The sequence below is a fragment of the Lactuca serriola genome, chromosome 4, assembly GCF_051521515.1.
Source record: "Lactuca serriola cultivar US96UC23 chromosome 4, Lser_US96UC23_V15, whole genome shotgun sequence".
Taxonomy (NCBI): domain Eukaryota; kingdom Viridiplantae; phylum Streptophyta; class Magnoliopsida; order Asterales; family Asteraceae; genus Lactuca; species Lactuca serriola.
In genome coordinates, this window is record NC_136411.1 from 81,114,236 (window position 1) to 81,136,705 (window position 22,470).

General features: G+C 23.8%; 1 protein-coding gene across 4 annotated transcripts; it reads right to left on the reverse strand.

Moving 5' to 3' along the window:
• Nucleotides 1–1,373: 1,373 nt before the first annotated feature.
• Nucleotides 1,374–21,565, reverse strand: LOC145101998 (G patch domain-containing protein TGH-like). Of its 4 annotated transcripts, none has more exons than XM_079039311.1 (6): nt 21,469–21,565; nt 20,811–20,952; nt 19,621–19,765; nt 19,434–19,509; nt 19,274–19,347; nt 1,374–3,821 (listed from the first exon to the last, which is right to left on the reverse strand). In XM_079039311.1, exons 2-6 carry the CDS (start codon nt 20,843–20,845, stop codon nt 3,786–3,788), a joined length of 366 nt encoding a protein of 121 aa, XP_078895437.1. In that variant the 5' UTR covers nt 20,846–20,952; nt 21,469–21,565; the 3' UTR covers nt 1,374–3,785. The 4 variants fall into 4 exon arrangements, with proteins under 4 accessions (XP_078895437.1, XP_078895440.1, XP_078895438.1 ...); XM_079039314.1 differs by having other exon boundaries at nt 1,374–3,857; XM_079039312.1 differs by having other exon boundaries at nt 1,374–3,875.
• Between the last annotated feature and the right edge of the window lie 905 nt (nt 21,566–22,470).

Sequence of the window (22,470 nt, forward strand, 5' to 3'; positions counted from 1 at the left end):
CATTAGATGTATTTGATGTAAAATTAATGATCAAGATTTAAACTCCTTGGTTTAAAAACTTTGGTCTTAAGACCTTTAAACTTCCTATTATATATATATATATATATATATATATATATATATATATATATATATATATATATATATATATATATATATGGAGTGGTTCAAATGAGAACCACAAAAGATTAAGAACCCTAAGAACCTTTATTTAATAAGTAAATATTTATGGTGAATATGTCCATATATGTTAAAATCCAAATTTATACAGTCCATTTATAGTGGTATGAACACATTATAATGTTCGTAGAATTGTTCGGTTTTATCCTTCTACATCTTTTTGGTTCATTAAAGCCGAAGGTTTGCAACCTTTTTTTTTTTTTTTCGATTTTACCATTTTTAAGTTAGCCCATAAAACTGAACATTTCTATCAAAGTTAATAGATTTAACGAACAAAAACGGATAAAACCAAACATTTTTGCCAAACTTAAGAGCTTTAATGAACCAAACATACATAAAAAGGTTTTAAAAAAAGTTGCAAACTTAAGGACTTTTATATCATTAGCCCTTTATTTATGTCTAACATGTGCATGAAACAAAAATCCACATAAAAGACCAAAACAACCTTGCTATATTTTGAAAAAACTCCAACACGTCCTCACCTTACTAGAGAAAAGTCAAAGCACGTCCTCAACTTATGATTCACATACGTCAAAAAGAAAATAAAGTATAATACCGAAACAAAATATAGTTTTAAATGAATACAAGTGCATCAAAAAACATCATAACATTCACCATATGTTTTTATTTAGAGAAATCTAAATATATGTGAAAAAGTCCACCAAAGTTTATTATTGAAAATGGTTTTTTTCCATGTATTTTTATTTAGTTCAACCGGAACCGGTTTTTTCTAAAAACCAACCGGTTCAATTCGGTTTAGAAATTGGTGTAAAACCAGTGATAGTAGAACCGTTCTCTTTTCCTGTTTTCGGTCCAATCGGTTTTTAAAACCTGGTTTTTACCGGCTGTCTTGTTTCATTTTTATCAATGATTTTTTATTAAAATAAATAAATAAATAGAGATAAAAATCACACACAAAGTGTCCCATGCGTATAAGTAAACCCATATAGACAAAGAATATGATGCATGATTAAACTCACAAACCTACTAACATCTTATATATTGAACATAATTAAACATAATCATGCTCATCCACTCTAAAATAAAATATACAAATAACAAAACCACCGGAAAGTACCATTACATTCTGTAAGTCCCTAATCTGCCAGTGTATCAGTCAGATCCGTTTGATGGTGCGGAATCCCAATCAAACGGATGATGTCAGATCAAATAGAAGAGAAGGAGAAGAAGAATAATATGAATCTTAAATGTATTGATAATATGAATTAAGTTCCTTACACAAGATTCATCCACACAAACGTTCCTTTCTCTCTGGTCGTAAACTCCTTAGGGTTCATCAATCTCTACTCCTCACCCTAACACCTCTATTTATACTTGGAATATGGGCCGGAAACAAATGGGTCGTAAATGAGTTTACGGCCGTAAACTCAGCCATAAACAAGACCATAAATTCACAAATATTATAGAAAAATACAACTGCCTAGAAAAGTAAAGTATAAACCATATTTTGACCCAACAATCTCCCCCTTGGTTTATAGTTTTCTTTTCTTAATGACCCAACAAGCTCCCCCTAAAAATTAGCTGGCTCTTCTTATTAATCTTCAATGAGAGATTGGCTTCAGCATTTATCTTCAATGAATGACTTCATCTTGAGCAGTTTGGCATTGAACGCACATTCTGATTCTTGAAAGATAACGCTTTCAGCTTGAGAATCTTCAGAGAGAACATCAGAGAGAACAAATCTTCTAGATCACTTCAGCAAGTACAACAATAGCAGTAGACTGATTGAGGAGACTTCAATGCAATCCGTCACATAATCTTCAGTTACAGATTCACCTTGCTTCTGGGGTTGAAGGATTGAATGTTGAAAAAATGATCTTCATTTCTTGCTCCTTTAAATGTGAATTCTTCGATGCTCACGGACGAGGCTTTAGCTTAGAAATCTTCAACACAAACTCCATGAGTTTCATCTTCACCTGAAATCACTTTTCAAGACAAAACAAAACTAAAAGAAAACTTAGCATACAAATTAAAATAGAAACAAAAATATTTTTGGATTTTTGATTTTTCTGAACCAGAAATAAAACATAAATAACACTATTTTTGGATTTTTAATTTTTTTGATTTTTCTTTGATTTTTGATTTTTTTTTATTATTTTTAATTTTTAATTCTCCCTTAATATTTAAATTAGAAGAAACTATGACAAATTTAACAAAAATAAAAGTGATATCTAACTTTAAGAGTGATTTGGGATCAAAGTTTTTAGACAGCATTTATCCACTTGTCGGTACCTTGCATATTCACATCTTTGTTTGGTCGATCGTCGGTATTGTTGTCTACTTAAACACGAAAAATTGTGACAAATTTAGGACATACTATTTGTTACAAGACAGGTGAACTTAAGTTCCTAAAAAATTATATCTGATCCTAATTTTCTTAGATATTATATCTTAAGGACCATTCATCTGACGACGACCAAGGATATTGTTGTCCACCTAAATTGAGCAGCGAGATCTACAAACAATCTGTATGAGTTCAATTTTAAGTGTACTGGAACGTGTTTCCCGCTTTCTGATATGCCCCAGCCATCAAGAACTTCCAGAGTACTCCTTACACCGGGTGAGCAGACAACCATTCAGAGAGAGAAGAGATTCAGAATTCTATTGCTAACTACTTCAGAGGGGTTGAGAAGAAGAAGGTTGCATATGCTGTGTACCAGGTCGGATTAGAAGTCGCGCAAAGGAGACAGCATATGGCTAACAGATAAGAAGTATTTCACACACACACACACACACACACACACATATATATATATATATATATATATATATATATATATATATATATATATATATATATATATATATAGCCTGCAGAGAAATAGAGTTGCATATGTTGTGTACTAGGTCGGATTGGAAGTCACGCAAAGGAGACAACATATGACTAATAGACGGAAAGAAAGAAAATGATATTCTACAGACCTAATTTATCAAAATTTACCAGTCGCCCCATCCAACCAGAATTAAGGATAGAATCCGCACATCGAGAAAAAGTTAAACCACGGTTCCAAGTACGGGTTCATTTAATGTGATGAGTAGATTCCCATATATATCTCCCTGCTCAACCTATCCGAGCGTCGTATTGTCAGGCTGAACGAATCTAACTAGGTCAAGATTTGTCAAGTCTATAAATTTCCTAAGTTCAATTCTGCCTAGTCATGTCCATTTAAAATTTTTCGTGCCTACCGACACATCAAACCAGAGCATAGACCCTTCAACTTCGGGTACATTACGCAGACTCAGATTGCCTGTTATCACTTGATAATATCACTTCCCAAAACATCTTCCTCAATCACATTCCGTTAACACCATATTTTTGATTTTTTTATATTTTTTTTATTTTCTAATTTTTGTTTTGTTTTTATTTCTCCCCCTAAATTTTTGCATAGGAGAGAAACGAAAGTAAATGCGCAAATTTAAACTATCCTAAAACAAAAATTAGTCTTTAAAGCGAATCAACTTAAGACAAACTCAGGAGTATAGAGAAGAAAACGCAAACCGTAAGTCACCGATTGAATCTGCATCCAGAAGGTTTGAGAACAACACGCATAATCTCAGAACAGATCCAAAAATTCTTCATGTCTTTAAGCACAAACCCCATGTGATCCCTTCCTTTCAGCCTTTCCCGCAAAGGACACATACTCTCAAATAATGGTCTAAATGTTGTATAATACCTTAATAAGTAAAAAACTGAAATTTCAAAAATATGATGCAATTTTTACTATATGATTATTTTATATAAAAAATTGGAAGAAAAATGCAATTTTCAAAACATCATACCTTAATATGAAATTTTTTGATAGACTAATGCAATTTCATAATGTATAATGTCTTAATAGCTAAAAAATTGAAAACTTAGAAAATAATAAACAAATTTTAAAGTATGATGACTGAATATCAAAAATTTTGGAAAAAAATGCAATTTTCTAAATATGATATTTTAATATGAAATTTTGGAAGAAAAATGCAATTTTCAATACATGATGTCTTAATGTGAAAAACTTTGAAAGGTTAACACAATTTTGTAATTTATAATGCCTTAATAGGTAATTCAAATTGAAAATTTTGAAAATAAGATGTAATTTTAAAAGTATGATGTCTTAATATGAAAAAATTGAAAGAAAAATGCAATTTTTATAGTATGATGACTTAATATTAAAAATTGAAAGAAAAATGCAAATTTCAAAGTATGATGGCTTAATAAGGAAAGATTGGAAGAAAAATGCAATTTTTAGAACATGATGTCTTAATATGAAAAAGTTTGAAAGTTTTTTGCAATTTCGCAACTTATAATGTCATGATAGGTAAAACAAATTGATAATTTTGTAAATAAGATGCAATTTTCAAAGTATGATGACTTAATATGAAAAAATTAAAAGAAAAATGCAATTTTCAAAACATGTCTTAATATGTAAAAAAAATGAAAATTTAGAAAAAAATTGCAATTTTCAACTTTCAAAATATCAGGTCTTAAAATATCATGTCTTAAAATATCATGTCTTATAGTGTTGTAAAACTCGCCGAGTTGGCCAAGTACTCGTCCGAGTACTCGCTACTTGGCCCTTTACCGAGTTGGCCCCTTAATAGGAAAATTTTTGAAAATTTAATGTAGTTTTGTAATGTAGAATGTCTAAATAGGTAAGAAAAACGAAAATATTGAAAATAAGATGCAATATTTGAAGTATGATGACTTAATATGAAAAAAATAGGAAGAAAAATTCAATTTTCAAAATATGATGACTTAATATCAAAAAAATTGGAAGAAAAATGCAATTTTAAAAAACCTGATGTCTTAATGTGAAAAAGTTTGAAAGTTTAATACAAATTTGTAATGTATAATGTCTTAATAGGTAAAACACATTGAAAATTTTGATTATTAGACGTAATTTTTAAATGACTTAAAATGAAAAATTTAAAAGAAAAATGTAACTTTCCAAGTATAATAACTTAATAGGAAAAAGTTTTAAAGGTTAATGCAATTATGTAATGTATTATTTCTTAATAGGTAAAAAAATTGGAAATTTTGAAAATAAGATGCAATTTTTATTGAATCGTTACTTAATATGAAAAAATTGAAAGAAAAATGCAATTTTCTACGTATAATGACTTAATAGGAAATCTTTTGAAAATTTAATGTAATTTTGAAATATAGAATGTCTTAGTTGGTAAGAAAAAGGAAAAATTTTGAAAATAAGAAGCAATTTTCAAAGTATGATGACTAAATATGACAAAATTGGAATAAAAATGCAATTTTCAAATCATAATGACTTAATGTAAAGAAGTTTGAAAGTTTAATGCAAATTTGAAATGTATAATGTCTGAATAGAAATTACAAATGAATAATTTTGAAAATAAGATACAATTTTTAATGTATGATGAGTTAGTATGAAAAAATTTAAAGAAAAATCCAATTTTCAAAACATGATGTGTTAATGCGAAAAAGTTTGAAAGGTTAATGCAATTTCATAATTTATAATGTCTTAATAAGTAATACAAATTCAAAATTTTGAAAATAAGATTCAATTTTCAAAGTATGATGACTTAATATGAAGGAATTGAAAGAAAAATGCAATTTTCATAGTATGATGACTTGATATTAAAAACTAAAAGAAAAAATTATTTTCAATGTATGGTGACTTAATCTGAAAAAATTGGAAGAAAAATGCAATTTTCAATACATGATGTCTTAATGTTTAAAAGTTTGAAAGGTTAATGCAATTTTGTAATTTATAATGCCTTAATAAGTAATACAAATTGAAAATTTTGAAATAAGATGTAATTTTAAAAGTACGATGTCTTAATATGAAAAAATTGAAAGAAAAATGCAATTTTTATAGTATGACTTAATATTAAAAATTGAAAGAAAAATGAAAATTTCAATGTATGATGACTTAATATGAAAAAAAAAATTGAAATAAAAATACAACTTTCAAAGTATGATGACTTGATATGAAAATAGTTACACAAAATGCAGTTTTCCAAGTATAATGACTTAGTAGGAAAAAGTTTGAAAATTTAATTGCAATATTGGAATATTTAAAGTATGATGACTTAATATGAAAAAATTGATAGAAAAATGCAATTTTCAATACATGATGTCTTAATATGATGACTTAATATGAAAAAATTGGAAGAGAAATGCAATTTTCAAAAACAGTTTGTCTTAATATGAAATTTTTTGAAAGTTTAATGTAATGTATAATGTCTTAATTGGTAAGAAAAATTGAAAATGTTGTAAATAGGATGCAATTTTTTAAGTATGATGACTTACTATGAAAAAATGGAAAGAAAAATGCAATTTTCAAAGTATGATGACTTAATATGAAAAAATTGAAAGATATATGTAATTCACAAAGCATAATGTCTTAATAGGTAAAAAAAATTGAAAAAAATGCAATTTTCAAAAAACGATAACTTAAAATATCATGTCTTAAAAGAAAAAAAAAATATCTTGTCTTAAAAGAAAAAAAAATATCTTGTCTTAGAAGAAAAAAAAAATGAAAAAATGAAAGTAAAATGCAATTTTCAAAATATGTTTTCTTAATACGAAGAAATTGAAAGAAATCCCATTTTCAAGGTATGATGTCACAATAGAAAAAAGTTTATTTTATGCCATTTTCAAAATATCATGCTTTAAAAGAAAAAAATGAAAAAAATGAAAGATGCAATTATTCAAAAATGTGTTTTCTTAATATGAAGAAATTGAAAGAAAAATACAAATTTCAAAGTATGATGTCTTAATAGAAAAAAGTTTATTTAATGCAATTTTCAAAATATCATGTCTTCAAATAAAAAAAATAAAAAATGAAAGTAAGATGTAATTTTCAAAATGTGTTTTCTTAATATGAAGAAATTGAAAGAGAAATGCAATTTTTCAAAACATGATGTTCTAATATGAAATATATTTAAAGTTTTATGCAATTTTATAATGTATAATGTCTTGATAGGTAAAAAAAATTGAAGAAAAATGCAATTTTCAAAACATAATGTCTTAATATGAAATTTTTTGAAAGTTTAATGCACTTTTGTCATTTATAATGTCTTAATAGGTAAAAAATTGAAAATTTTGACGATAATATGCAATTTTTAAAGTATGATGACTTATTATGAAAAAATTTAAAGAAAAAAGCAATTTTCAAAGTATGATAACTTAATATGAAAAAACTGGAAGAAAAATGTAATTTTAAAAACATGATGTCTTAATATGAAATTTTTTGAAAGTTGAATGCAATTTTGTAATGTATAATATCTTAATTGGTAAAAAAAATGAAAAATGCAATTTAATATGAAAAAAATGACTTTATATAAAAAAACATTGGAAGAAAAATGCAATTTTCAAAACATAATGTCTTAATATTAAAATTTTTGACAGTTTAATGTAGTTTTGTAATGTATAATGTCTTAATATCTAAAAAACTGAAAATTTAGAAAATAAGATGCAAAATTTAAAGTATGACGACTTGATATGAAAAACTGGATCAAAAAAGTAATTTTAAAAACATAATGTCTTAATATGTAAATATTTGAAAATTTAATGCAATTTTTTAATGTATAATGTGTTAATAGGAAAAATAATTGAAAAAAAAATGCAATTCTCAAAGAAAGACGACTTAATATGAAAAATATTGAAAAAAAATTGCAATTTTTCAAAGTACGATAATATGAAATTTTTGAAACATTAATGCAATTTTATAATCTATAATGTCTTAATAGCTAAAAAATTGAAAATTTTTAAAATAATATGCAAGTTTTAAGATACGATGACTTAATATGAAAATATAGGAAAAACAATGCAATTTTCAAAACATTATGTCTTAATATGAAAATTTTTGAAAGTTTAATGCAATATTGTACTGTATAATGTCTTAATTGGTAAAAAAATTGAAAATGTTGAAAAAAGGATGCAATTTTAAAGTATGCTGACTTAATATGAAAATATTAAAAGAAAAATAAAATTTGAAAACATGATGTCATAATATGAAAATTTTTGATGGTTTACTGCAATTTTGTAATGCATAATATCTTAATAGGGAAAAAAATTCAAAGAAAAATGTAATTTTGAAAACATGAAGCCTTAATATGTAAAAAAAATTGAGAATTTTAAAAATAAGATGCAATTTTCAAAATATGATAACTTAATACAAAATATTAGAAGAAAAATGCAATTTTAGAAACATGATGTCTTAATATGAAATTTTTTGAAGTTTAATGCAATTTTGTAATGTATAATGTCTTAAAAGGTAAAAAAATTGGAAATTTTGAAAATAAGATGAAAATTTAAAAGTATGATGACTTAATATGAAAAAATTAAAAGAAAATAGCAATTTTCAAAACATGATGTCTTAATATGAAATTTTTTGCAAGTTTAATGCAATATTGTAATGTATAATATCTTGATAGGTAAAAAGACATTGAAAATTTAGAAAATAAGATACAAATTTTAAAGTATGATGACTTAATATGAAAAATTTTGGAAGAAAAAACGCAATTTTCAAAACATGATGCCTTAATATAAAAAAAAAATTAAAGTTTAATGCAATTTTTTAATGTATAATGTCTTCATTGGTAAAAAAAATTGAAAATTTTGAATGCTAATAACGGTATGACTTTCGAAAATGCAAGTTGCTAATTATAAAAAAAAAAACAAGAATAATAGAAAGATTTTTCAAAGTAAATGCATAGATGAGAAAAAAAATTGATGTTTTCATGTTGGGAAAAAGGAAAAGTGAAAGTAGAATGCAAAAAATTGGATGATTTTTTAAAATGAAAGATGCTAATTGTAAAAAATTTAAAGTAGAATGGTATAATTAGAACATTTTTCAACGTAAATTCATAGAGGAGGGAAAAATAGTTTGATGCTTTCGTGTTGTAAAACAAACAAAAGTTAAAGCAAAATGTTTTAAAATGCAAATTGCTAAAGGTAAATTCTTAAAAGTAAATGAATAGACGGAAAAAAAAATTGATGTTTTAATGTTGTAAAAAGTGAAAGTTCAATGATAAAAATGATATGATTTTTAAAAATAAGATGCAATTTTTTAAGTATCATCGCTTAATATGAAAAAAATAAAAGAAAAATACAATTTTCAAAATATGATGTCTTAATATGAAATTTTTTGAAAATTTAATGCAACTTTGTAATGTATAATAACTTAATAGGTAAAAAATGAAATTTCGAAAATATGATGCAATTTTTACTATATGATGATTTTATATAAAAAATTCGAAGAAAAATGCAATTTTCAAAACATCATGCTTAATATGAAATTTTTTAGTAGAGTAGTGCAATTTCGTAATGTATAATGTCTTAATAGCTAAAACAATTGAAAACTTAGAAAATAATAAACAAATTCTAAAGTATGATGACTGAATATCAAAAATTTTGGAAAAAAAATGCAATTTTTCAAATATAATATTTTAATATGAAAAATTTTGAAAGTTTAATGCAATTTTGTAATGTATAATGTCTTAATTGGTAAAAAAAAATTGAAAATGTTGAAAATAGGATGCAATTTTTAAAGTATGATGACTTAATATTAAAAAATTGGAAGAGAAATGCAATTTTCAAAAACAGGATGTCTTAATATGAAAATTTTTGAAAGTTTAATGTAATGTATAATGTCTTAATTTGTAAAAATTGGAAGAAAAATGCAATTTTCAATACATGATGTCTTAATGTGAAAAAGTTTAAAAGGTTAATGCAATTTTGTAATTTATAATGCCTTAATAGGTAATACAAATTGAAAATTTTGAAAATAAGTTGCAATTTTAAAAGTATGATGTCTTAATATGAAAAAATTGAAAGAAAAATCCAATTTTTATAGTATGATAACTTAATATTAAAAAATTGAAAGAAAAATGCAAATTTCAAAGTTTGATGACTTAATAAGGAAAGATTGGAAGAAAAATACAATTTTCAGAACATGATGTCTTAATAGGTATTTTTTGAAAAAATAATGTAATTTTGAAATATAGAATGTCTTAATTGGTAAGAAAATGGAAAATTTTTGAAAATAAGAAGCAATTTTCAAAGTATGATGACTAAATATGACAAAATTGGAATAAATAAGTAATACAAATTCAAAATTTTGAAAATAAGATGCAATTTTCAAAGTATGAAGACTTAATATGAAAGAATTGAAAGAAAAATGCAATTTTCATAGTATGATGACTTGATATTAAGAACTAAAAGAAAAAATTATTTTCAATGTATGGTGACTTAATCTGAAAAAATTAGAAGAAAAATGCAATTTTCAATACATGATGTCTTAACGTGAAAAAGTTTGAAAGGTTAATGCAATTCTGTAATTTATAATGCCTTAATAGGTAATTTTTATAGTATGATGACTTAATATTAAAAAATTGAAAGAAAAATGCAAATTTCAATGTATGATGACTTAATATGAAAAAAAATTGACATAAAAATACAACTTTCAAAGTATGATGACTCGATATGAAAAAATTTACATAAAACGTAGTTTTCCAAGTATAATGACTTAGTAGGAAAAAGTTTGAAAATTTAATTGCAATATTGGAATATTTAAAGTATGATGACTTAATATGAAAAAATTGATAGAAAAATGCAATTTTCAATACATGATGTCTTAATATGATGACTTAATATGAAAAAATTGGAAGAGAAATGCAATTTTCAAAAACAGTTTGTCTTAATATGAAATTTTTTGAAAGTTTAATGTAATGTATAATGTCTTAATTGGTAAGAAAAATTGAAAATGTTGTAAATAGGATGCAATTTTTTAAGTATGATGACTTAATATGAAAAAATTAGAAGAAAAATACAATTTTCAAAATATGATGTCTTAATGTAAAAAAAAAAAAATTGAAATTTTAATGCAATTTTGTAATGTATAATGTCTTAATTGGTAAAAAAATTGAAAATGTTTAAAATAGGACGCAATTTTTAATGTATGATGATTTAAAATGTAAAAATTGGAAACAAAATGCAATTCCAAAACATGATGTCACAATCTGATAAATTTTGAAAGTTTAATGCAATTTTGTACTGTATAATGTCTTAATAGGTATAAAAAATGAAAATTTTGAAAATAAGATGCAAATTTTCAAAACAGGATGTTTTAATATGAAATTTTTTGAAAACTAAACGAATTTTGTAAAGTATAAAAACTTAAATGGTAAAAAAGTACAAATTTTCGAATATAAGATGCAATTTTTTAAGTATGATGACTTAATATGAAAAAAATTAAAAGAAAAATGTAATTTTCAGAACAAGATGTGTTAATATGAAACTTTTTGAAAGTTTAATACAATTTCGTAATTTATAATGTCTTAATTGGTAAAAAAATTGAAAATTTAGAAAATAAGATACAAATTTTAAAGTATTATGACATAATATGAAAAATTTAGGAAGAAAAATCCAATTTTCAAAACATGATGTCTTAATTTGAAATTTTTTTCAAAGTTTAATGCAATTTTGTAATGTATAATGTCTTAGTAGGTAAAAAAACTGAAAATATTGAAAATAAGATGCAATTTTCAAAATATGCTGACTTATTATGAAAAAATTAATAGAAAAATGCAATTTTCAAAACATGAGGTCTTAATATGAAAAAATTTGAATGTTTAATGAAATTTAGTAATGTATAATGTATTAATGAGAAAAAAAATTGAAAGAAAAATGCAATTTTCAATACATGATGTCTTAATGTGAAAAACTTTGAAAGGTTAACACAATTTTGTAATTTATAATGCCTTAATAGGTAATTCAAATTGAAAATTTTGAAAATAAGATGTAATTTTAAAAGTATGATGTCTTAATATGAAAAAATTGAAAGAAAAATGCAATTTTTATAGTATGATGACTTAATATTAAAAATTGAAAGAAAAATGCAAATTTCAAAGTATGATGGCTTAATAAGGAAAGATTGGAAGAAAAATGCAATTTTTAGAACATGATGTCTTAATATGAAAAAGTTTGAAAGTTTTTTGCAATTTCGCAACTTATAATGTCATGATAGGTAAAACAAATTGATAATTTTGTAAATAAGATGCAATTTTCAAAGTATGATGACTTAGAAAGCTTAGTGTAATTTTGTAATGTATAATGTCTTAATAGGTAAATAAATTGAAAACTTTGAAAATAAGATGTAAATTTCAAAGTAAGATGACTTAATATGAATAAATTAAAAGAAAAATGCAATTTTCAAAACATGTCTTAATATGAAAATTTTTAAAAGTTTAATGCAATTTTGTTATGTGTAAAGTCTTAATAAGTAAAAAATTGAAAATTTTGAAAATAAGAAATAATTTTCAAAGTATGATAATTTGATATGAAAAAATTAAAGAAAAATGCAATTTTCAAAACATGATGTCTTAATATGAAACTTTTTGAAAGTTTAATGCAATTTTGTAATGTATGATGTCTTAATAGGTAAATAAATTGAAAACTTTCAAAATAAGATGTAAATTTCAAAGTATGATGATTTGAAATGAAAAAATTAAAATAAAAATGCAATTTTCAAAACATGATGTGTTAATATGAAAAATTTTGAAAGTTTAATGCAATTTTGTAATTTATATTGTCTTAATCACATGATGTTTTAATGTGAAAAAAGTTAGAAAGTTTAATGCAAATTTATAATGTATAACGTCTTGATAGAAATAACTAATTGAAAACTTTGAAAATAAAATGCAATTTTTAAAGTATGAAGACTTAATATGAAAAAATTTAAAGAAAAATGCAATTTTCCAAGTATAATGACTTAATAGGAAATTTTTTGATAATTTAATGTAATTTTGAAATGTAGAATGTCTTAATAGGTAAGAAAAAGAAAAATTATAAAAATAAGATGCAATTTTTGAAGTATGAAGACTTAATATAAAAAATAGAAAGAAAAATGCAATTTTCAAAATATAATGTCTGGATATGAAAATTGAAATAAAAATGCAATTTTCAAAACATAGTTACCTAATATGAATAGGTTTGAAAGTTTAATGCAAATTTGTAATGTATAATGTCTCTACAGAAATAACAAACTGAAAATTTTGAAAATAAGATGCAACTTTTAAAGTATAATGACTTAATATGAAAGAATTTAAAGAAAAATGCAATTTTCCAAGTATAATGACTTAATAGGAAAAATTTTGAAGATTTAATCTAATTTTAAAATACAAAATGTCTTAATCGGTAAGAGAAAGGAAAAATTAGAAATAAGAAGCAATTTTCAAACTATGATGACTTAATATGAAAAAATTGAAATAAAAATGTAATTTTCAAAACATAATGACTTAATGTGAAAAAGTTTGAAAGCTTAATGCAAATTTATAATGTATAATGTCTTAATAAAAATAAAAAATTGAAAACTTTGAAAAGATAAAATGCAATTTTTAAAGTATGACGACTTAATATAAAAAATTTAAAGAAAAATGCAATTTTTCAAGTATAATGACTTAATAGGATAATTTTTGAAAATTTAATGTAATTTTGAAATGTAGAATGTCTTAATACGTAAGAAAAATGAAAATTTTGAACATAAGATGCAATTTTTGAAGTATGATGATTTAATATGAAAAAATAGAAAACTTTTGAAAGAACGATGACTTAACATGAAAAAAAAATGCACTTTTCAAAATATGATGACTTAATATGAAAAAATTGGAAGAAAAATGCAATTTTCATAACATGATGTATTAATGTGAAAAAGTTTGAAAGTTTAATTCAAATTTTTAATGTATAATGTTTTAATAGAAATAACAATTGAAAATTTTGAAAATAAGATGAAAATTTTAAAGTATAACGACTTAATATGAAAAAATTTATAAAAAATACAATTTTCCAAGTATATGACTTAATAGGAAAAATTTTGAAAAATTAATGTAATTTTGAAATGTAGAATGTCTTAATAGGTAAGAAAAAGGAAAATTATAAAAATAAGATGCAATTTTTGAAGTATGATGACTTAATATAAAAAATAGAAAGAAAAATGCAATTTTCAAAATATAATGTCTGGATATGAAAAATTGAAATAAAAATGCAATTTTCAAAACATAGTTACTTAATATGAAAAGGTTAGAAAGTTTAATGCAAATTTGTAATGTATAATGTCTTGACAGAAATAACAAATTGAAAATTTTGAAAATAAGATGCAATTTTTAAAATATAATGAGTTAATATGAAAGAATTTAAAGAAAAATGCAATTTTCCAAGTATAATGACTTAATAGGAAAATTTGTGAATATTTAATCTAATTTTAAAATACAAAATGTCTTAATCGGTAAGAGAAAGGAAATTTTAGAAATAAGAAGCAATTTTCAAAGTATGATGACTTAATATGAAAAAATTGAAATAAAAATGTAATTTTCAAAACATAATGACTTAATGTGAAAAAGTTTGAAAGCTTAATGCAAATTTATAATGTATAATGTCTTAATAAAAATAAAAAATTTAAAACTTTGAAAAGATAAAATGCAATTTTTAAAGTATGACGACTTAATATGAAAATTTAAAGAAAAATGCAATTTTCCAACTATAATGACTCAATAGGATAATTTTTGAAAATTTAATGTAATTTTGAAATGTAGAATGTCTTAATACGTAAGAAAAATGAAAATTTTGAAAATAAGATGCAATTTTTGAAGTATGATGACTTAATATGAAAAAATAGAAAACTTTTGAAAGAACGATGACTTAACATGAAAAAAAAAATGCACTTTTCAAAATATGATGACTTAATATGAAAAAATTGGAAGAAAAATCCAATTTTCATAACATGTTGTATTAATTTGAAAAAGTTTGAAAGTTTAATTCAAATTTTTAATGTATAATGTTTTAATAGAAATAACAAATTGAAAATTTTGAAAATAAGATGAAAATTTTAAAGTATAACGACTTAATATGAACAAATTTAAAGAAAAATACAATTTTCCAAGTATAATGACTTAATAGGAAAAATTTTGAAAAATTAATGTAATTTTGAAATGTAGAATGTCTTAATAGGTAAAAAAAGGAAAATTTTGAAAATAAGATACAATTTTTGAAATATGATGACTTAATATGAAAAAATAGAAAATTTTTGAAGTACGATTACTTAATATGAAAAAAAGAAAGAAAAATGCAATTTTCAAAATATGATGGTTTAATATGAAAAAATTGGAATAAAAATGCAATTTTCAAAACATAATGACTTAATGTGAAAAAGTTTGAAAGTTTAATGCAAATTTGTAATGTATGATGTCTTAATAGAAAAACAAATTGAAAAATAAGATGCACTTTTTAATGTATCATGACTTAATATGATAAAATTTACAGAAAAATGCAACTTTCCAAGTATAATGACTTAATAGGAAAAATTTTGAAAATTTAATGTAATTTTGAAATATAGAATGTCTTAATATGTAAGAAAAAGGAAAATTTTGAAAATACGATGCAATTTTTGAAATGTGATGACTTAATATGAAAAAACTGAAAGAAAAATGCAACTTTCAAAATATGATGTCTGAATATGAAAAAATTGAAATAAAAATGCAATTTTCATAACATAATGACTTCATGTGAAGAGGTTTGAAAGTTTAATTCAAATTTGTAATGTATAATGTCTTAATAGAAATAACAAATAGAAAATTTTTGAAGTACGATTACTTAATATGAAACAAAAAGAAAGAAAAATGCAATTTTCAAAATATGATGGTTTAATATGAAAAAATTGGAATAAAAATGCAATTTTCAAAACATAATGACTTAATGTGAAAAAGTTTGAAAGTTTAATGCAAATTTGTATTGTATGATGTCTTAATAGAAATAACAAATTGAAAATAAGATGCACTTTTTAATGTATAATGACTTAATATGAAAAAAAAAATTACAAAAAAATGCAACTTTCCAAGTATAATGACTTAATAGTAAAATTTTTGAAAATTTAATGTAATTTTGAAATGTAGAATGTCTTAATAGGTAAGAAAAAGGAAAATCTTGAAAATACGATGCAATTTTTGAAGTGTCATGACTTAATATGAAAAAATAGAAAGAAAAATGCAACTATCAAAACATGATGTCTGAATATGAAAAAATTGAAATAAAAATGCAATTTCCAAAACATAATGACTTCATGTTAAGAGGTTTGAAAGTTTAATTCAAATTTGTAATGTATAATGTCTTAATAGAAATAACAAATCGAAAATTTTGAAAATAAGATGCAACTTTTAAAGTATAATGACTTAATATGAAAGAATTTAAAGAAAAATGCAAATTTCCAAGTATAATGACTTAATAGGAAAAATTTTGAAAATATAATGTAATTTTGAAATGTAGAATGTCTTAATAGGTAAGAAAAAGGAAAATCTCGAAAATAAGATGCAATTTTTGAAGCATGATGACTTAATATGAAAAAGTAGATAATTTTTGAAGTACGATGACTTAATATTAAAAAATAGAAAGAAAAATGCAGTTTTCAAAATATGATGGCTTAATATGAAAAAACTGGAAGATAAATAGAATTTTCACACATGATGTTTTAATGTGAAAAAGTTTGAAAGTTTAATGCAAATTTATAATGTATAAAATGCAATTTTTAAAGTATGATGACTTAACATGAAAAAACTTAAAAGAAAAATGCAATTTTCCAAGTATATAATGACTTAATAGGAAAAATTTTGATATGTTAATGTAATTTTGAAATATAGAATGTCTTAATAGGTAAGAAAAAGGAAAATTATAAAAATAAGATGCAATTTTTGAAGTATGAAGACTTACTATAAAAAATAGAAAGAAAAATGCAATTTTCAAAATATAATGACTTAATGTGAAAAAGTTTGAAAGTTTAATGCAAATTTGTAATGTATGATGTCTTAATAGAAATAACAAATTGAAAATAAGATGTACTTTTTAATGTATGATGACTTAATATGAAAAAATTTACAGAAAAATGCAACTTTCCAAGTATAATGACTTAATAGGAAAAATTTTGAAAATTTAATGTAATTTTGAAATATAAGATGTGTTAATAGGTAAGAAAAAGGAAAATTTTGAAAATATGATGCAATTTTTTAAGTGTGATGACTTAATATGAAAAGATAGAAAGAAAAATGCAACTTTCAAAATATGATGTCTTAATATGAAAAAATAATGACTTAATGTGAAAAAGCTTGAAAGTTTAATGCAATTTTCAAAACATGTTGTCTTAATGTGAAAAAGTTTGAAAGTTTAATGCAAATTTGTAATGTATAATGTCTTAATAGGTAAAACAAATTTTAAATTTTAAAAATTAGATGCAATTTTTAAATGACTTAATATGAAAAAATTAATAGAAAAATGTAATTTTCCAAGTATAATAATTTAATAGGAAAAAGATTGAAAAGTTAATGCAACTTTCTAATGTATTATTTCTTAATAGGTAAAAAAGTTGAAAATTTTGAAAATGCAATTTTTAAAATATCATGCCTTAAAAGAAAAAGAATGAAAAAAATGAAAATAAGATGCAATTTTAAAAATATGTTTTCTTAATATGAAGAAATTGAAAGAGAGATGCAATTTTCATAATATGATGTCTTAATAGAAAAATGTTTACTTTATGCAATTTTCAAAATATCATGCCTTAAAAGAAAATAAAAGTGAAAATAAGATGCAATTTTCAAAATATGTTTTTCTTAATATGAAGAAATTGAAAGAGTGCAATTTTCAAAATATGTTTTTCTTAATATGAAGAAATTGAAAGAGTGCAATTTTCAAAATATGTTTTTCTTAATATGAAGAAATTGAAAGAGATGCAATTTTCAAAATATGATGTTTTAATAGAAAAAAGTTTATTTATGCAATTTTCAAAATATCATATCTTAAAAGAAAAAAAATGAAAAAAATTAAAATAAGATGTAGTTTTCAAAATATGTTTTCTTAATATGAAGAAATTAAAAAAAATGAAAATTTCAAAATATGATGTTTTAATAGAAAAAACTTTATTTTATGCAATTTTCAAAATATCATTCCTTAAAAGAAAAAAAAAATGAAAATAAGAAGCAATTTTCAAAATATATTTTCGTAATATGAAGAAATTGAAAGAGTAATGCAATATTCAAAATATGATTTCTTAATAGAAAAAAGTTTATTTTATGCAATTTTCAAAATATCATGCCTTAAAAGAAAAAAAATGAAAATAAGAAGTAATTTTCAAAATATGTTTTCTTAATATAAAGAAATTGAAAGAGAAATATGATTTCAAAGTAAGATGACTTAATAGAAAAAAGATTATTAAATTCAATTTTCAAAATATCATGCCTTAGAAGAAAAAAAAAAATGAAAATAAGATGCAATTTTCAAAATATATTTTCTTAATATGAAGATATTGAAAGAGAAATGTAATTTTTAAAGTATAATGTCTTAACAGAAAAAAGTTTATTTAATGCAATTTTCAAAATATCATGCCTTAAAAAGAAAAAAAATGAAATTAAGATGAATTTTCAATATATATTTACTTAATATGAAGAAATTGAAAAAGAAATGCAATTTTCAAAGTATCATGTCTTCAGTGGTAAAAGATTGAAAGGAAAATGCAATTTTCATGTCGTAAAAGAATAAAACAGAACAGTGATACTCAAAATGGGATGATTTTTTAAATGTAATGAGCTAAAAAATAAGAAAGCTAAAAGTAGAATGTTATACTTGGAAGATTTTTCAAATTAAAATGCATACATGAGAAAAAAAAAGTTTGATGTTTTCATGTTGTAAAGGAATGTAAAGTGAAAGTTGAATGCTAAAACTGGTATGATTTTTGAAAATGCAAGTTGCTAATTGTAAAAAAACTAGAATGCTATAATCGGAAGATTTTTCAAAGTAAATGCATAGATGAGAAAAAAAAAAGTTTGATGTTTCCATGTTGAGAAAAAGGAAAAGTGAAAGTAGAATGCAAAAAATTGGATGATTTTTTAAAATGAAAGGTGCTAATTGTAAAAAATTTAAAGTAGAATGCTATAACTAGAATATTTTTCAAAGTAAATTCATTGATGAGGGAAAAAAAGGTTTGATGCTTTCATGATGTAAAACAAACAAAAGTTACGAAGTTGAACACATAAATTATGCAAATGAGAAAGAGTGAACATGAAAACATACTTTTGAAAGAGAAGAGGCCATCTTTCTTTGGTGGCCTGATTCCTTATTCCCAGGTAAATGCGACCTTTTGTTTTCTGAAGGAATAACACAGAAAAATGGCGAGTGAATTAGTTGTAGAATATCTATTAAGTTGGTGAGTCTCTGGAAATTACGTACATACCCCTGAATTCTGGAGCACCTTTAAATGGATCGTAGCCTAGACCATGCATATCCTGCTTTGGATTTAGCACATAAACCTGGAAAAAAAAAAAGACAAAAAGTATGAGGAGACACTAATCACCACTTTTACAATTCATGTGATGCATGGAAAATGATGAAAACAAGGATATATAATTATATATACGCACTGGAGTACTTTTGTGGAGCTGACTAACACCATCAGTAGAGAGTTCTGCAGCAGATGCCATGTCATCCTCAGCTTCAACTTGAGTGGGACCCGCAACAGGTGCTTTTGCATCTTCAGAAAGAGCAAGAAAAGCTTTTCTAGCTTCTCTGTGCAATTAGAGATGGTTAATCAGAGCACTTTAAAAGCATCTTTTTTCCTTGTGACTGCATGCTTTTATTAGATTATGAAAAATGCAGTTGTGACATGTTAGAGATGATTTTTGAAAATGCAAATTGCTAAAGGTAAATTCTTAAAAGTAAACGCATAGATGTTTTAATGTTGTAAAAAGTGGTATGATTTTTAAAAAATGCAAGGTGCTAAAAGTAATAGATTAGAAAACTGAAAGTAGAATGCTATAGTTGAAAAATATTGCAAAGTAAAATGCATAGATAAGAAAAGAAAAAGTTTGATGTTTTCATGTTGTTAAAGAAAGAAAAATGAAAGTAGACTGCTAAAAATGGGATGATTTATGAAAATGCAAAGGTGCTAATAATCTGAAAAGTGAAAGTAGAATGTTAAAATTGGAATGTTTTTCAATGTAAAATGAATAAAAGAGAAAAAAAGTTATGTTTTTTCAATTTGTAACAAAAATAAAATTGAAAGTACAATGTTTAAAAATGACTTGTTTTTTAAAATGCATGGTGCTAATAATATGAAAAGTGCTAAAACTTGAATTTTTTTCAAGGTAAAATCCATAGATCAGGAAAAAAAAAAGTTTGTTGTTTCAATGTTGTAACAGAAATAGATGTGAAAGTATAATGCAAAAAATGGAATGTTTTTTGAAAATGCAAGGTGCTAATATGAAAACTTAAAGAAGAATGCTAAAAATGGAAGGTGTTAGTAATTAAAAACTAAAAGCAGAATGCTAAAATTATAATATTTTTCAAAGTAAAATACATAGATGGGAAAAAAAGTTTGATTTTCAATGTTGTAACAAAATGCTAAAAATGGGATGAATTTTTAAAATGCAATAATAATAAGACAACTGAAAATAGAATGTTTTAATTGGAAGATTTTTTAATGCAAAATGCAAAGATTAGAAAGAAAAAAAGAAAAAAAAAAAAGTTTGATGTTAACTAGCATCCAAGATCTCCATCTTAGGATTCATTAATACTATATCTTCATGAAGGAAATAAGATTAGCTGATGTTACCTCATACAAGCAAAGTTAGTCCAAATTGTGTTCATCTTCTTTTATGCTGTTAGGAGTTCCCTTCATTTAGTTAAGCTTATTGTAAAATGACTAACTCCTCCATGTGTGGTATACAAAGGGACTGGTATTCCCCCATCATCCCCTGCACAAGTTTATGACATGAACCATCATTATAAAATACAATAATGCCATGATTATCTCTAAAAAAAATGGAAGAAAGAGCTAATAAAATAGATAAGACAACTTATTTGCATTATTAACATTGAACAACCAGAAAAAAAATACACTACAGGGATCAAAACCCTAGTTGGTGCAGTAAAATACCAAGGAATGGATCCCCTGAACCGACATAACTGGTGCAGAAAAATATCCACAAATCTGTAAAACCCTAAAGCAAAAAATCACCAAAACATTTTACTTCTTAATTTATTCGCTTTAACTAAATAAATAGTGATCAATCGATGTTACATTGAACCATTGATCGTTATGATATTTCAATTCTCGGTAAAGTGCAATAGAAGTGTGTGAGATAAATGATCAAGAATAATACCACAGTCGACAGATAATATATAATATCGAGGCCTTTCTCTAAAACAAATTTTCAATGCGTCGAAAGAAGAAGATGAAGAGAGAACAGAAACTGGAACAAGAAACTTACCGGAGATAATCGTCGTCTGAAAAAAGGATGAGAAGAAGGCGGGAAATAATCGTCGTCGAAAAGAATGAGAGAAAAGGCGGAAGGGATGATGAATTTCGAGGGAAGGGGAATGCATATATATACGCTTCGTAGGGAGTAGCGTCGAAATTACGTAGTTTCTTTTTTCTTTTTTTATCGTTGCACCGTCTTAATTTACATTTCTTTTCCATAAATAAATCCTTAAAAACGTAATTTCTTTTACATAAATCGCCGATTAAAATCTTAATTTATAAAATGTTTAAACAAGTAAATAGATAAAATAATTAAATATTAAACATATGCTTCGACTTTTTTATTATTATTATTATTATTATTATTATTATTATTTTACATGGTCCATATTTTTTTGTAACTTGAAACGCCTAGTGGTTTAGTTTTGTTTTTGGTTTAATTTTAAAATAGTATATTTTCCTTATTAGTCTTTTTTAATTTATTTATTGTTTTTTATTTGTAAATTCAAAATATAAGTTAGCTCCACAACACCGCACACCCAACTAATCTTATTCCCATCGATCCACCTATTTTATACATGACATTTCTTTTTATTGTAATTTTCTTTCAACGAATAAGAACTTTAAATCTAAATCCGGACAACTATCCATCACCCTCAAAGATCTCGAACTAGCCACCGCCGCTAACCTCCTTCTACTCAACGGAGCATTATTGATATGCATATAAAGCCATCTAACCCACCTCTTTACTCCGCCTACTATCGTTGCCAAGTCTAAGTTCATATTGAGTTAATTTAAATAATCACTCGGAACACAAAAGTTTGGGTGATATAAATACCAAGGTTCTAAATGGTGTGAGGTGTGACGTGGCGGTAAAGTCAAACCTCAAGCTTAACGAGTCATGGCAAGCCACAGCGTTTTTCAAGACGTAATTAAAGTCGGCAATTTTGTAATAATTTATAATTATATTATTATATAAATATAAATTTATATTATATATAACTACTATTTA